General features: G+C 34.7%; 1 protein-coding gene across 1 annotated transcript in view; it reads left to right on the forward strand.

The window, feature by feature from the left end:
- Positions 1-17,879, forward strand: part of LOC104167871 (nebulin-like) — a gene marked incomplete at both ends in the record, with an annotated part of 50,620 nt that overhangs the window by 18,342 nt on the left and 14,399 nt on the right. Inside the window, 21 exon segments of the mRNA XM_009708262.1 lie at positions 1-21; positions 179-283; positions 994-1,098; positions 1,511-1,615; positions 2,762-2,866; positions 3,179-3,283; positions 3,826-3,930; positions 4,424-4,532; positions 6,804-6,907; positions 8,836-8,940; positions 9,119-9,226; positions 10,470-10,574; positions 11,213-11,317; positions 11,432-11,536; positions 12,128-12,232; positions 12,343-12,453; positions 12,940-13,050; positions 13,496-13,597; positions 13,723-13,821; positions 14,419-14,517; positions 17,643-17,753. Coding sequence (XP_009706564.1) covers positions 1-21; positions 179-283; positions 994-1,098; positions 1,511-1,615; positions 2,762-2,866; positions 3,179-3,283; positions 3,826-3,930; positions 4,424-4,532; positions 6,804-6,907; positions 8,836-8,940; positions 9,119-9,226; positions 10,470-10,574; positions 11,213-11,317; positions 11,432-11,536; positions 12,128-12,232; positions 12,343-12,453; positions 12,940-13,050; positions 13,496-13,597; positions 13,723-13,821; positions 14,419-14,517; positions 17,643-17,753 — 2,130 coding nt within the window.

The following is a 17,879-nucleotide window of genomic DNA, read 5'->3' on the forward strand; positions in this document are numbered from 1 at the left end:
CTAAAAACCCATTTGAGTGAAGTAAGTTCTGTATTATTTTTGTTAGCTATAATTAAGCTCAGACCCTCTCACTTTTTCTGAAATACATGAGATGTTATAATTACAAAGCTGTGATTGTTCAGCCGCTAAATGAACATATGTAACAGAAGAAATAATTAATGAACCTGTCTTTTTCCAGTTGGTTTACAGAGCTGCAGGCAAGGAGCTGAAGACAAAATACACTTCCATCCTTGATACACCTGACTTCTTAAGAGCCAAGCAAGGACAAAAAATACAGAGCCAGGTGAAAAATTTGTATTGATAAAAAAACAACCAGAGGATCTCTCTTAATATACTCTTAAAGTAGAGCAAAATCTTTCCAGGCCATTGCAAAGCAATGTAGAATTCCTAGAGAGGGTGTTTAAAATGACTGTTGTGTATTTTTAAGTGGCTATGAATTTTCATGTTGACCATGTCTCTGTAATGGACATGTTCAGCTTTGTCCAGCTGAAACAAAGCACTGAACCCTGGTACAGTTCCGTCCAAATTCCCTGAAACTCTGCCTTCGTCAGAGGAATACATATTTTTATCCATCTACCTTTATTCATCATCATTTCTTTATTCATATAGTAGTTCATTATCTGAGTTATTAGGTACAAATTTTGTGGAATTTTAAAATTTGCAGAACAAAATGAAGATATTCACCAGAGAAGAACAGACCTTATGGATGATTTTGTCTAAAGCTAGGTCTGAATGTAGGGCGGAGAGGTCATTAATGTCACATGCCTTTGACTTCTTGGTTTGTGAGCATGTTATTGGCAGTTATAGAATATCAAGAGTACTGACAGAGAAAGGTGAACTAAGATAGTATGGAAGAGGAAAGGGCACGTTATTTCTTCCTGGGGTAAATTGTGTGGTTATGTATACATTGTGAATTTAAGGACATTTTTCAGAGAGAGGAAGTAAAACTTACTTAAAATGTATAATTTTTTGATTCTTTTCTTCTCACTGCAGTACTTGTATGTGGAACTTGCCACAAAAGAGAGACCCCATCATCATGCTGGTGGTCAGACTCCAGCCTTTACACATGCTAGGCATGTAAAGGACATGGTCAGTGAGGTAAGAGATTTGGGGTTTTTTGATTGGTACCACTATGCTGAACTGTATAGAAGTTTTATTTCTCTTTTCAAGTAGTTTCAAGGCTCGAATCTGTTTACCCTTCATTTAGTTTTCTGTCTATGCTTGAGTTCCACTTTTCCTTTATAAGTTGTGGTAAAAGGGTACACTTTTTTAATATGTTTTAGTATTTTATAAGATACCTGTTTCTAAGTGCTTGTTTGTAGAATCTGAAGTACGCTGGCCGCAAGACCAGGAAGACCTAGAAAGAGCTGAACAGCTGAGCTTGTTTCCCAAAGTTTTGACAGAAGCACTTTGCAAGAATGACTTTATGTACTCGGTGTAACATAATACCAGATTAGCAAATGCTTCTAAGATTAAAGATATTACTTTTCTCTTTTGCTGTCTCTCTTAGAAAAAGTATAAAATCCAGTATGAGAAGATGAAGGACAAATACACGCCTGTCCCTGACACACCAATCTTGATCAGAGCCAAGAGAGCATACCTGAATGCCAGTGATGTATGTAGTCCACGAACCCTTTCATTGCTGCTTTTTCTTGGTTTCTTTACAAAAAGAACAGAAAAAGGATCAATGTGGAGCAAGCATGAAAAGCATAGAGTATCTCAGTGTGGGTTGTAAACTAGGTCACCCCATTTGCATGTACATTTCCATTTGATATTATAGAGATTATTAAGTTTTTACTTGATGTCACTGTAATGCTTTTTTTCATTTATTGTAATTCATTTTCATTTTCCATTGCACTGAAGTGTGGTCTTACAACAAATTAAAAATAGTTTTAAAGTAGTTTTTTTACATATGACATCTCCAAATAGTGCAGACTGGAGTGAAATGATTGATGCTGATGCCAAGATAGAATACCATTTATCATGTATTTTCATCTCAGTTTTGTGTTAGAAGTAAACTTACATGTCACTGAGAATGTGCTCTTTTTTTAATTTAGAAGTAGATTAGAGAGAAAAATTATCTGAGCTGCTGCACGTGAGGTTATTAAGGTGAAATTGATTTTTCCTTCAAGTGTGGAATAGTGATTTGTAATTTAAGGCAATGGCTAAGAGTACTCTACCCATTCGTGAGATCTTTGCTATATATTTCAGATTGCACATTGTATCCTGAAAGGATATGTGTTGGGCTGCTGTTCTGTTCTAGGGATTAGTATTACTGCTTTCTTAAGAACGATATTTAAATACTGCTTAGGAGCATCCCAGTTCTTTTGTACATCTGAATTTCTCCTCTGAGAAAGGCTTTCTCCAAAGATTGGAATGATCTTCCTGCTTTCTTCTAGATCACGACATGGAAGAAGGGATAAGTAGGTTTTTTATGCCAAAAGTGGCACTTGGCTGTTCTAGAGAGTAGTCCTGTGATACATGGACCTTTTTTCCTCAGTCTTTGGTCTGAAAGTGAATACGGTGAAGTGTTGCTTTAGATGTATCAACTCCTTTTCTCTCTACTTTTTACCGTAAGTCTCAGTCAAATTGCAATTGATTGTAGGCAATTGCAGCTTCTTTAAATTCCTCACGGCTTACATTAGGATGTTGGACAGCAACATATCCCTGGGTGTCATTCCTATGAGGTAGGAAATTTAACTAAAAAAATTCCTGACAGATAAATTTAATATATTCTTTTATATATTGTTTTTCTTACCAGTTGCGCTACAAAGAAACCTTTGAGAATACTAAGGGAAAATACCACACAGTGAAAGATGCTTTGGATATTGTCTATCATCGAAAGGTCACTGATGATATTAGCAGTGTATGTATATAACATTTTCATTCCTAATTAGTGTGTCATTTAATAACCTAGAATATGCCATTTATGCTATCGTCCTATTTAAGTGTATCCAATAATTAGAAAAATATGATCAACACTATTAATATTATCTTATGTCCTTCTCTGGACTACTATACACTTGATTGCCTTTGATGTTACAAAGGTGAATGCAAGTTAATCTCATTTCCACTGTTTTAGTTCTGATGTTTCAGAAAAAGAAATGTCTTCAAACTGCATGGTCTAGAGTGTTCTGTTCTCAAATTGTTTTACTTCATTCTTCAATTTTCTTTGTAGGTGAAATATAAAGAAAATTATATGAGCCAGTTAGGAATCTGGAGATCGATCCCAGACCGTCCGGAGCATTTCCACCATCGTGCAGTCACGGATGCTATTAGTGATGTGAGTTCAAATAGTTCCTGGATGTGAGAAGTTGAAAGTTGTAAGTAGGTTTCCAAAATGAAAACCAAGTCTTATTTCTTGAGAAAGGGAAGGCAGCTGAAATTTTTTAAGTGATTTACACTCTCACCTGGCAGATCTGTGAAATGACAGAGCAAATCAGATGGCTAAAATTGCAGCCCATCTCCTTTTGAAATTAACAGAACAATCTTAATTCGTTTCAGTTGCATTTGCTTAGATTGGTTTGTTAACCATATAAATACCTTTAATTGTACATATCTGTACATATACAATAATTGTGTAAGAAGATGTGTAAGAATAAATATTTTTTAATTCACACAGGAACTCCAATAGCTAATGAAAGGTTACGTATGTGAATAATCTGAGTCCATCAGAAAAGTATGAGTAACTGGAACTTATTTTATAATGGAATAATAATGGGTGTAGCTCTGTTTGCTACACCTTGTGTTGAGGTGCCATTTCAGCATTGATTAGCTACCACTTGGTGGCACTTAAAACTGAATCCTTTTACTTCTTCTCTAAAGGTTAAATACAAGGAAGACTTATCATGGCTCAGAGGCATTGGCTGTTATGCATGGGAAACTCCAAGTTTTGCTCTGGCAGAAAAGAATAAGGTGCTCTACAGTGGGGTAAGTAAAACAATATCTAAATTGTTGCTAGATGTTTATTTTGACATTTGCTTATATTGTAGATAAATTTTTCACAGGAGAATCCATTTTTGACCTAGACATTGATATGAATAAGTCATGGTAGAACTTAATATATAGAATCTAAAATTTCAGTTCTTACTGTAAAAGAAAACAGAGGAAAAATGATCTTTTACTTCTCTTCTCTGTTCCTTGCAAAGCCAGCAGCTCCACAATAATTTTTCTAGTGATTCTAAGTCTAGCTTTAAAATTATGAAGATTTGAGATTTCCATTACTTTCTTGATGTGATAGCTCTGTCCTGCCAACTATTACATTTACAACTATTTTTTGTTTGTGGATATGTTAAATGTACATATGTAATGATTCTACCATGGTTTTGCTGCAGATTGTTTCTAAAGTCATATGTTTTCATTGCCTTACCCTTCTGTGCATTAACCCTGGAATGTTTTTTTGCGTTTGCTTTTTTTTCTTCAGTGTAAGTACAAGGAGATATTTGAGAAGACGAAGTCTCATTTTAAGTATGTAGCTGACTCTCCAATTAACAAGCATTTTAAACATGCAACTCAGTTGATGGATGGGGTAAGTGTTAAAGATTTCTGTAGATTCTCATATTGAAATAGTAAGTGTGTGTATGCTAATGCCGAGTTGAAGGTTGATCTTCCTTATGAAATTGTAAATAAATCAAAACATATTCAGGTTTAAAGATGTCTTAAAGTCAGACTAAAATCATGAAAGACAAGGTTGTTCTTATTGTGTGTCTGAGTATTAGGACAGGGCAGGTTTACAGTAACTAGAAAGTGAAATCCTGACCCCGGTTCCATTACTTTTTCATTGCAAAGAAACTTCTCCTTTGCTGACTGGTAAATAAATGCTAATTTAAATAATGCCACTTGCTTAGTAGCACTGATTATTGATTGTCATGTGAAAAAGGTACAGAGAGAATCACAATTGCTTTACTGAAACATTTTTTTAAAAACTTCATCAATATTAGGAAGATAGTATTAAGTCCAAAGTTACCATAGCTCTGTTTCGTTTCAGGTATTTTGCCTTGAATTCTCCTGCTCTACTACTTACTTTTTCTTACTTTTCTCCTGTAGTGCTAAAGAAACAATAAACTCAACATAGTAGAAAAGGGGGTTAATGAGTGCCCCTGGGTTTAAGATTAAAATCACCAATGGAGTTTCTAGGAGTAGTGCTGTACACCCACTGGACAAAGCCCATTGAAAAGGTCTGCCTTCTAGGTGAATTCTCATCAGCTTAGAGTTGGCATACCGCATCAGACTCTGATGTTTTTCATTAAAGCAACGTATGTTTAGACTCTCACATCTTGGTATTTTATTCTTTTTCACCAGAAATTATATTAATTTGTTTACCTGTCAGTAAATGTATTAAGGTATTATCTGTTCTAGGTAAGAAAAACTGTTTCACAACAGATACTGTTCCAGTACCATTGCTATCATTTCTTACTCAATTTGATAAGCAGTGAACCAGAATTTGTTATGGAAGATTGTTAGTATTCAGTCTTCTTATTGTTTGGTAGAGCAAATAAGGAAAAATTTAATATGAGAAACATAAATGAGTAAAATTTTAGCAACAGGGGCTCTGTACATTGAAACGAACTTGCCTGAATGTCTTCTTTTACGTAAGTGATGTTTTTTGTGATGAAGGATTATAGGTTCTGCTTACAAAATGTCTGACGATAGTATAACATTGTATTTTACCCTTGCATTTCATTGTGTTCTCTTTGTACTCAAATCAAGAATCTAGTTCCATACAGAGTTTCTTCTGCAGTTGATTTTCATGAAGAAAATAAGTCATAAAATGGCTTATTGAAGAGTGGCAGGGATAGAATGTGGACAACCTTAAATAGTAGATTAGACCTTCCAGTGGAAATTTAGAAATTCATATACTATTTGGAAATATTTTCTCTCTGTGTGTTTTGTTTTTTTTTTTTAATATATTTCTCTCTTTTGGATATGAACTTCAATCCCAGCCTTTAAATAGTCCATGTAAAGAGGTTTTAATGATTAGAACTATGATCTCTTTGTGTCTTTGCTCTCTTTTAATTTGTTACGCTGTATTGTGCTATTCTGAGCAGAAATCATATAAAGCTGCCTATGAGAAGCTCAAAGACAGGTACAGCGTTATTGTGGATGATCCTAAGAACCTCCTGGCAAAGTGGGCGACTACACTGAGCAGTCAGGTACCGTAGGATCTCTAGCCGATGCTGCCAGACAAGTGCCTTGTTCACTCACAGCTATTCTCTCTGTGTGAAATGTCTATAGCTAACAGAATCATACGTTTCACCTGTGATGTTGTGATGTGTTAATTCAGTTGATCAGACAATCTTTGTTTTGCCACCCAAAAAGAATTATTACTTTTTCAGTGAGCTAATCTCTACTATATGTACTGTCATATATTGTGCATCAATTGACATCAGAAATCTAATGCCTCTTGAAGTCATTGGAGAGGTTTTAAAAAATGCAGTATCATACATTTATTTTTTTTATTACCTCTCTTTTAATGACCTTCACAAACATTATCTTTTTACTCACTTCTAGATAAAGCAACAGTAACATATTTGACTTTTGAGTACCCTCACCTTAGTTTATAATTTACTCTTATATCCCAAAAAATATTTTTGCAATTTCCTTAATGGGATGGTGTGCAAATCTTTTAATATATACTCTTGACATTTGTAATTATATAGAAGTAAGTTGTGTGCACATCTGAATGAATACATATAGTACGTTACCTAAATCTCTTCACTCTCAAAGTGTTCGGGATCTAAAGCTGTGGTGTTGTTCATGGTGTTCACAAGTCTCTTGTGCTTCATTGCCATTTGCATGAACAGAAAAATATAAACCCTTTGCCAAGATGCTCCTGCAACATGGATGTAATGAAATTCTCAGGCCAGATATGCTGACAGCACTCTACAACACATACTTATGGAGCCGGGTAATATGAAGAACTGCTGCTGTCGGAGACATTATATGTACAATTTAGCTGCTTGCACTTCTAATATTTAATGCTTGAGAGATCTCTACATTTCTGTGGATATCAGACTCCAAAGTTTGGTCAATATGCCTAATGCTGGCTGTGATAAAATATTTTCAAAACCAGAATATCTGAAATAATATTTACTGTAACTTGGACTTCACTGAGCTCAGGTTGATCTTGCCTCCATTTTCTCCTTTCACTATGAATAATTGTTATATATACTTCTATATAATATTTCACATACTCACATAAAGAGCGATTTCCCATACGTTTAAGATATTGTATGTTAGCTGTTCCCGATATTTTCCTAAGCAGATTTGCATTCTGCCACCATTTCTTGGACTGACCACTCCTCATAACACAAGTCTCTTAATTCAGTATGAACATGATGAAGTAATTTGACAACTAGATTACAACATTTATCTACCACTCTGCCAGAGAATGGTGTCAGCTTGTGCCTAGATAAGAACAGAGTCATGTCTCTCTTCTAAGTACTTTTAGAAATGGTATAGGTGTGCAGGTCTAGTAAATCATGTTTTCGTCAATTTCTTTACCTACTGCTTTTAAGCAAGGTTAGCAAAGCAGTCCTCATGCAGTCTCATAATACAGTTTATAAAAAAAAAAAAAAAGCAACTCTGCCCTTTTGCCAGTTCTAATAAGATTTAGAAGGCAGAAAGTGAGTATGATTCATCTATTTGTTCCCATAGAACAAAAAGCCTAACATATTTATATTTCTGATGATGTAAAAGAAATCCTGTAATGACTCTGATATTATTGTGAAGAATTAATTTTCCATATTCTACCTTTATTTAATCTGGATTCCAGCATATATATTTTGGTTGTACCAGTTGGATGAAAACGTGGCTTATTAAATAACTGACACATATTTATTTCTGCTCTGAAATCACAGCTGCGAGCAGTAGCTTTAGTCTTTTCAGTGGTAAAAATGATTCCTGATGGAGCCAGATGAAACCAACATTTAACATTTAAATTATAAACTGGAAATGCAACAGTAGAAAACAATTACATGAGAGGGAGAGGAGTGTTCTTTGTTACTATTAGCACAGTTAATAAAATTCTTCAGTAATAAAAAACTGAAGGCGTTTACTAGACATTTATGTTCAATTTTTCCATGGATTTCTATTATCTCATTAAAAACTCCTTGCAGGTAAGTTTGAGTATGTTTGAAGGAAAAAAAGAGCACCCTGCCTGACCTGCATGTTGATCTGAGTTGACTTCATGTTACAATTTGTTGTTTGTGTGTAATTTTTTATACTCTGTCTGTCATAGTCCTGTTTCAAAAGTATGCTTTTATTTTCTGATGCAAGATAGAGCATGAAAGTTCCTTTTAAAAAATATGTTCTAACCTCATTCTTGGTGTACAGTCTGTTCTCATTGAATTCTGTGAAAGCAGGTTTAGAGTCCTGAGTAGGGCAAATTGGTCTTTAAGAAAGACGTTATCAAGACACATATTCTACTGTCAAAGCCTTTAAAATATCCTGGCATTATGATATATTCAGTGCATTATTTTATCTTCTATTGTGTAAGGTGTTTTACATTTCTTTTCATTCTGATGAATATTTAAAAATTAGTTATTGTCCAGTTATTAACTTCAAAAATCACTGATCTGCCAAGATTTCTTTTTTAGCTCAATCTTGGAGATTTACAGTAGAAGAGGAGCTTGAAATAAACATAAAATTAATCAAATAGATAGGTAGCCTCTTAGGCAAATAAAGGGTTTGCAAAGTTTAGCTCATTGTGCATGTTCAGCTCTCAATGGCTTTGGTGGAAGGATTTTGCAATTTTATGTACGAATATAAACATATGTCCTGAAGATGTTTGGTCTTAATTTGTGTGGTTAACATACACTCTGTCCCAATCACCAGGTTGAATACAAAAAGGACTATGAAAAGAAGAAAGACAAGTATACTACAGTTGTGGATACTCCAGAACACTTAAGGACTACAAAAGTCAACAAACAGATTAGTGATGTAAGTGTGGTCAGTCCCTTTCAAGCATACCTCCTTCTCTGAATTCTGCCCTTTGAAGTGTGATAATTAACAATATAGCATTTTCAGTAGTCCATTATAAAATGCTTCTCATCTTGATTTTTTTCAATTGACACCAAGAATGTCAAGAAATAATATAATCTGTAACTTGTACCTTCAGATTATTTACAAGTTGGAATATAACAAAGCGAAGCCTAAAGGCTATACTACAATCCATGATACACCTATGTTATTGCATGTGCGCAAGGTCAAGGACAGAATAAGTGATGTAAGTAAATCATCCTTGTCTGTGATATCAAAAAGACAACATAATTAACTTTTTACTTTGATATGCAATGTTTTTAACTCATATGTAACACTGTCATTAAAAAATAGCTTCTTGTTAGAGTGTGTTGGTTTTGTTTGCATGTAAAACTCTATATGCATTTAATGGTTTTCCAAAAAAACACAGTAGAGTATGAAAGTATTCAGGATATTTTTTCATGTAACGTTCTTCTGTAGCTCTTGGAGCATTTTTGCTGGGGTAGAACAGCTCTTGCTAGTAATAAAAGCCATGAGCTGGAACTGGTATCTAATTAAATCATGGATCTGGGGAGTTTGTTTCTGAGTTTTCTTCCTCTGTTGGCTAGTGGCTTTTGTGGAGCCTTGAATAAGGTACTTAATACATTACTGTGTTTATTCATTTCTTCTATGGATATTGTGAATATGTAAGGTAAATATTCTGATCTAAAATATGTATGTGTTTTGATTATGGGGCAATGGAAGGCTAAAAAGAAGAGAGAGAAAGGAAGATGAAGTGAATAAAATTATATCATAGGATCTGGGAGTCCTGGTCCTAATTCTTTCTCCTACCCTAAACTTTCTAACTGACCTTTTTATTGTTGTTCCTCAGATACCCATAAATAAAATGAGGATACTGACACTTCTGTTACTCAATATAGTACTGTGAGAACAAGTAGTGTGAAAGTCATTCAGATGCTACATGGATTATCTATTCAATGAGTAAATCTAGGAGGAAAAAATAACCACGTTATCCAGATAGTAATGTGGATCATTAAGAGACAAAGATGTTCAAAAGTGATCTGTGAATTGAAGTACATTTTTTCAGTTCCAAACTGAGTGCTAAATTTGAGATTCTATAAAGGAATTTTCGGAAAGCATTGAATATGCCTATCAGAAGATAAGTTTCTTTAAAGCATTTCAATTAGGTGCAAAAAGGTAGAAACAGGCAGAGTTACTGTTCATGTGCAGATTTTGTTAAATCATAGTCCATGCTTCATGGTGAGTTATACCTGCTACATTTTCTATTTAAAGGGAACTGCTGCTAAAGAGGACCTTTCTTTCAGGCAGATGGTTGATACCAAGTTGTAGTGATATAATTTCTTTTTCTTCTGTTAAGATTTTATCTTGACAGGAGCAATTTTTAATACTATGTTTCTCGTATTTGATGCTTTTCTTGTTGACAATGATATTATCTTTGTAAATATTTCTTTATGTTTGTCTTTCCTTAGCTGAAATACAAAGAAGTGTATGAGAGGAATAAATCTAACTGCAATGTCATAGCAGATTCAGTTCATATTAAGACTCCAAGGCATGCTTACAAGCTAAACAGCAATGTGAGTTCCGATTTTTTAATACTTTAATTTTTTATTATGGATAGTGTTTGGGACTGGCAATAGAGACCATAAGAAGTTATGTTCAGTTCCATGAAAATTTTTTGAGCTTGGACATTGCCTCTAATTCTTATGCTGCTTGAATAAAATATATATTTAATTTATTTCATACTAAAGTGGTCACTCTTGCAAGTTGTCCTTGAGGTCACTTGAGGTCCTTGTATGTCACACATCTACTGTTATTCTAGTCCCCCTCTGTTTTCCTGACAGAGACATAACTGTCCCAGAAATTCTCTGTAATGATGTTCTTGTAGACAAAGTGCGTGCTTCATGAGAAGCTCTCCTGTGCTTTGTGTTATTGGTGGCAAGGAAGTGAAAGCACTCACCTTCTTCAAAGTCATGACATCTTTTCAGTCATTCATATTCCTTTCTCCACCTGGAAGTGGAGAAACTAGAGTGAATGGACTCCCACTGGATTGTAGACGATTCAGAGGAAAGCCCTAGTCTGATGTAGATGGACTTTCTTACCTCTTCTGTCTTTAATTGGTACAGACCAAAAAGGGATTTGTGTCTGTATGAATGGCATGTGTAAAGTACACACTTCCAATTAACTCCTTTTTTTCTTGTTTCGCTATAAACAGCTGGATTATAAGAAGAAATACGAAGCAGCCAAGGCTCATTGGCACTGGATTGCTGATAGGCCTGACTTTGTTCAAGCAGCCAAGTCATCTCTGCAACAGAGTGATGTAAGAAAATCAGAACAAACTGAACAAACATCTCTCATGTTCAGAGTAATAATAAAAAAATTGTAGAAGATTTGAGACTTTCTTCTCTTATCCTTTTTTTTTTCCTTCCTGCAGTATGAATACAAACTGGACCGGGAATTCCTAAAGGGATGCAAACTGTCTGTCACAGATGATAAAAACACAGTATTGGCCTTAAATAATGCCATCTTGGCAAGTGATGTAAGTACTTGAACACTCACTTTTTTTGTTCTACTAGAATTTTACTTAACTACATAAACTGCTGTATTGGAAATATGATTGGATTAAAAATGAAACTTTGAAAAGTAGCTCTCAGTCTCACTTCTTTCTTTGATTTGACTTGTTTATTTCACTAAAAAATTGGCAAAATCTGAATAAATTTGGTCTTGTAAATGTCACTGGCCTAGTTCATGGATTAAATAAGTATTCAAAGTTAACATTGTCTGAACACTCTAGACCTTTGGTATATCTCTGCATTGCTGTTACCGAAATGAAAATACTATCTGGAGAAAACAACAAAAAAAGCTGCAGTTTTAACTTGTGCATAACACAAAGTATCTCTAATAATTACTAACAATATATTAATATTGAATATTCAATATATTAATAAAATTCCAACTGAGAGCGATAGGAATATACAGACTGGAATGAATTTATCATGGAAAACATCAAAATATGGGATTTCCTGCAAACTTTTGCACAAACAAGCAGGCACAACTACAGTAATTTCTTTTTAAATTGCTACAAGACAAGATACACATTGCTTAAAATTATACCTTTTCTTCCTGCTAGATAAAATACAAAGAGAAGCACAACAAAGCTCGAGGAACATACCATGTTGTTCCAGATACGCCTCAGATCCTCCTGGCTAAGAATGTTAGCTCTCTTGTATCTGAGGTAAATCATCAGAGAATTATTTGTTAATTTTAAGTGCATGCTTTTAATATGGGGGGTGGGGGCTGGGCTTGCATTGCTGGTTTTTACCCATTTTTATTCTGTGCTTTCAGAACAAATACAAAGAACATAGCAAGAAGCAGCTTCCGCATGGGTCTTATACAACCCTGCCAGAGACACGAGACACTGCTCATGTGAAAGAAGTGACTAAGAATGTCAGTGAGGTAAGTAACTAGTGTGATAATGATTTATGGTGAGATTATTACCTGCTGCCTATAATTGATTAGACTGTTGTATATTTTAATATACATGAAACACATTTAGAGTCTCATCGTAAAATGCCCAAGAAGTCAGAAATGATTAATTCCTACCAGAATGAGACTTTAACAAAGAGGTAAACACATTTTATTTGGAATCTGTTGAAATACTCTGGAGAAAAGTGCCAGGCTGGAGTGCTAACGGGTGCCCTTAATGTAGATTTTATTTTTCATAGAACACAGTTTAAACACAAATTATTATCTCCAAATAGCAAGCTTTTGTAATTTGAAGTGCAAATTATTACAAGCAAGCTGGGGACCATACATTTTGAGACTGAGTAGACTGTATTTTATCTGTCTTAACAGTTCCACTGAGCTTATTTCCAAGTTTCAGTAGCATTTACCTCCATGTGAAATTAAAAAATGACACGTGGCCTTCTTTGCTCTTAACAGACAAACTATAAAAAGAACTTTGTGAAGGAGAAAGGCAGGTCTAATTATTCTGTCATGCTGGAGCCTCCTGAAGTGAAACATGCCATGGAAGTTGCTAAGAAACAGAGTACAGTAAGTTTGTCTTGTCTTCTCATGAATTAAGTAGCTTGTGTAAGCAATCGAATCAAAGTCAGCTGGCAAAACCAAAAGTTCACATACTTCTGGGTTTCCTTCCAGCCTCCATGTTCAGGTGTAATTCTGAAAGTTAAAGGTGCAAATATTTGCAAATGTAAAATTGTGCTGAAATAAAGGATTTCTTTGAAAATCGTATTCCTACTTAATCACATGGTAGCAATTAAAGTAATCTAGTGCAAATCACATCTAATAATTTTTTTCATTCCTTCAATTAGACTTGTACATGCTTATTTCTTCATTTGTAGACAACTTGCAAAAAGGTTCCCAAATCCATTCCTTGTGAATTTTTTTTAAAAACCAGCAACATTGCTGTGTCCTTAATAGGTATATTCCTCATGAACAAACCTCAGTAATGTTCTTTCCTCTTTCTATCATGGATTAGATTGAATACAAGAAAGATGCCAAGTCAAAGCTCCACTACACACCTATAGCAGATCGACCAGATATTAAGAAAGCAACTCAGGCTGCCAAGTTGATTAGTGATGTAAGTGTTTTTTACATCTTCTGTATAACTCTTTAGCAGTAATTTTACTATTAAAACCAGTGTCAGTAAAATAATCAAAAGGGAATGTCATCACTATGAAACTACAATTTTTTTGTCTTTGTTAGATTGAATATAAAAAGCGTGGAGAAGCTGGCATTGGCGTAACCATGCTGGGACGTCCAGATATTGAACTGGCAAAGGAGGTGTCCAAGTTAACTAGCCAGGTAATAATAAAAAGTTGGTGAAACTTTGAAGCAGGGAGAGAAATGAGACATGATATGTACTTACAGAGTAATACTAATATTATAACTGAAAATATTTCTAGATTAGGGAATAAGGGAATATTTTAAAGGGAATGTGTTAAAGTAAAAATTAAATTCCAATGCAAGGTATTTCTTTGTTAAATAAACTTGTTTACTGATTTACTAAATGTCAGTAATGGAGGTATAGAATCTCCTTAAAATGATGATGTGACAAGATCTTTTAAATACTAAGGCTGAAGTGTTAGCCATGTTCTCTTTTTCTAGCTTTTCTGGGTATTGGCTTTAAAAGAAGCAGCCTTTTACCTAGCTCTTACTATCCATCCTTTATGAGATGGACATTCAGTTTCTTTTAGCCACTTTCTTTCTACTTTAAAAGAATCTTCTGTTTTGAAGTCAATAAGTTGTATTAATAGAAGCTTGCTTACTTTTACACGATGGTCATGTTCTCTGAACAATCTGAAGCACATGCTTGCTATTTCCTGTGACAATTTTCTCCGCCAGGACCGCAGTTCAACTTGGTTTGCATTTCTGATCTTGCTTTCTTGCTACGCATTATAGGCAGAATACCTCAAACAACATATGAGAGGGCATGGAGCTGCATCTTATGATACCCCATGGATGAGAACCTTTAAGAAAGCTAATATGCTAAGTAGTCATGTAAGATGATTTTAAGTGACACATCTGGGAATGCTATTTTTATGCATCTGTCTCTTGCTTGCATATTATCTTACAATTCCAAGCTGTTAAAGGGTTTACGATGCACCAGTTGCACTGGATCTTTTTGTGTCAAAGGTGTTGAATGTAGCAAAACTTGTGAGACTGCTCAGTTAGATGTGACCGTCTTTTATTCCTCTGGGAAGACAGTGCATGGGAGTTCTGTGGGTGGTGAATTTGTCTGTTTCAGAAACACCACATGAAGCTTGAAACGTTATTATGCCCTTCGTAATGGTTTTGGAACTTCCAGCGTTTTTAATGGAAGTTTCTGATGCACCATGCAATGTGAAAACTCACCTTTTTCACCCCCAAAAAACTAAAACCAGACATATAAGCTTGAGCTGGTTTTCCTGAAACTGTGCAAAAAATGGAAATATGTGTGTATGACAAACCTGAACAATGGTGCTGGTAATTCTTAGTGAAAAGTCATACTATATGCCTAACATTCAACTAGAACTTCATTTTAACTATTCAAAATCCAAACTTCTATTTAAACTTCATTTAAACTATTCTGTTTACATTGTGCTGGAATGACATGATGGAAGCTTAGTGTATGACTGAACCAGCCCCAGAGCCTCTGAGAAGTGTACCCTGTAGTGTTTTGAGGGCACATCATTTCTTACACTTCTTGCCATCTCAAAACTTTGGAAAATAGGAAAACTATGGCTGCATAGCAGTTTTTGAAGTGGCAGCAGATAGATCTGTGCCGTTTCAGTTTTACACATGTATTTCCAAATGAAAAAAGGGGGAGTATGGTTTTTCCATGTCTAGCCATGACTGCTGCACGTAACTATCGCATGTTTGAATGTCAGCCACTGTGTTTGGCAAGATAACCAAGATTCTTTTCGGTGGAACCAACGATTCTTAAACTGAACAATTGAACTACAAGAAAAAGAAGAAATCATGTTTATTCCCAGTTAGTGATAATGAGATCCTCCTTTTCCATGCTTTTGCTCCAATGCTAGCCAATTCTCCTCTTGATCTTATAAACACGCTTTGATGAGATTATTTTAGTCCTGAGAGAAAATTAACTATTGTAGAGGCAGTAAGGGAACAAAGAATAATTGGCATATTCTTTAACTTTTTTTTTTTCTCTTAGGCATTTCTTCTCATAAACTTCTCCTTTATATTTGTTTATTTATTTATTATGTCCAGTTTGTTTATCCACTTGCCTTTTTTTAATTGGGTTTCATCTGCCTGTCTGGCATGCTTACTTTTAATTTTGCATAGATCTTCCAGTAATATTTCTTCTGGGCTTAAAAAGAGTGAACTTTTTGGCATGATGGTCTGATCTTGACCATACGTTGCGTAGCTTGCAAAACTTAACAGATTCTAGTGTACTTCTGCTTGCTTTTAATTTTTGTGAGATCAGAACCAATACTGATTCTTTGTTTTCTTACAACAGATATATAATTTGTGGATTTGCCTGTTTCACTGTGTGTTTTATCTGAATGTTCGCATATTTTGCAAAGCAAAAGAGCAACAGTGGCATCCAGCATGAACCATATGGTGCTGTATGGAAAAGAATATGACAATTCAAAGTGTAAAATGTGATTGCGGGATGTGATTTAATTCTGCATTCAATCATCTTTCTTTTTTTTACTAATATAAAATTATCTGTTTACGTTTCTGTAACTGTCATAACAAAACCTCTAGCATGAGTCAACAGTTTCTCAACTTAGTTATCAATTCTTCAGTATTTAATTTCTTTCATTTCAATTTTCACATAGATATTGTTTGGGAGATCAGGGTTTTTTCTGAAGAACCATTAATCCTTTTTTTCTCATCAGCCACAGTCCTATATTTTCTGCATGCTTTTTAGAAGTATTATCTTGGTCCTGAACAAGATCAAGTACTTTTAGAAAGACTGATGACCATTGTTCACTTGTTCTTCTTTAGACCAGGGATGGGCATTGCTGACTTTTTAGTACAAAATATCTCCAAGGAAATGTGGATTGGTAAACAGAAAGAAATGTGGCCTCACTTGTTTCCAGACCAGGCAGAATACTGCTACAGGGAAGACATGACAAATCCTCAGAATTTTTCTACTGATGTTACTCTAATGGTGATGAGCATACATACTAACTATGGGATCTATTTAGATAAGCTGGACCTTAATCTTTAATACTTTGAGTTTTTCTTGCACTCTTCTGAAACAATTTTATGCATCTCTGATAGCAAAAAAAGTAATAAAACCAAAATATTCCTTATGGAACCGTCCCTTATGTAGGTTTACAAGAAATAGTGAGGAATTAGCGTTCAGCTGCACCTGCAGCAGTGGGATGGGACAAGTCATTATGGATGAAGGACTTGCTCTCATTTAAGTCATTAGCAAAACTCTCATTCCTATCAACGTTTCTGTGCCTCCAGCCTGGGTCTGCTGGATTATTATGGCTTACATCACTATGGTTTACCTTGCTGATGCTAACGTGGTTTGGAAGTGTTACTAAGCCTCTTGCATAATCTAATTCTTAGTAATTAATTGTATCACTGTTCTGTTTGTGATCGTTATCATCCTTCTTCATCTGTGATTTATACAGAGCACAATATATATAAAGTATATATAAAATTGTTTTATATGTTGCCATCTTCAGTGCTGGTATGTCTTGAGGTAGTTTTTAAAGCTCGTATTTCTCCAAGAAGTACATAAAAAGTTCTTTTAAATACTCTTTACATTTGTGTTGGTTTTTGTCTCTTTGTGAAACAGGGTATCTTTTATCTGTGCACAGTTCCCATCAAGTGACAAATTCTTCATCTCCAAGGGTCAGAATTTAGCTGTATTTTGTCAACATAGTTCTCTTGACTGTGTCTGTTATTTTTACAATGAGGAGATGTGACCTGTGCACTGAATGAAAAATTGCAAGTGGTACTTTATAAATACAGATGTAGATTTTCTTTCCATGTCAGGTCATCTCTAGAATAGCCTTTATTTCAGTGGATGCCTTCAAGTTACTACATTTTTGTTGTTCTGCTTACCATCAGCATTCAAGTAGGGTCTCTTTGCCTTCTGCAGCCAAACAAGTGAGTACTCAAGAACAGTTGTAATACCTGGTTGTTTTTTAATTTAGGTGAAATACAAGGAGAATTTTTCCAAAGAGATGGGTAAAAAGCCAAAGTATGATTTAAAGGAGGCTAAAATCTACAAGACCATGAAAGATGCTCACAACATCGCTAGTGAGGTATGTTTACTTATGCTTTTCCCTTAGGGAAATTAAAAGCTTCAAATTTCTTTAACAAAGACCTCCTTTATGTTATTAATACATTCAACATCACAGATTTTATTAGCAGCCTCTTTTTCTGATGTT

This window comes from Cariama cristata, unplaced genomic scaffold, assembly GCF_000690535.1.
Source record: "Cariama cristata isolate BGI_N322 unplaced genomic scaffold, ASM69053v1 scaffold6899, whole genome shotgun sequence".
Lineage (NCBI taxonomy): Eukaryota > Metazoa > Chordata > Aves > Cariamiformes > Cariamidae > Cariama > Cariama cristata.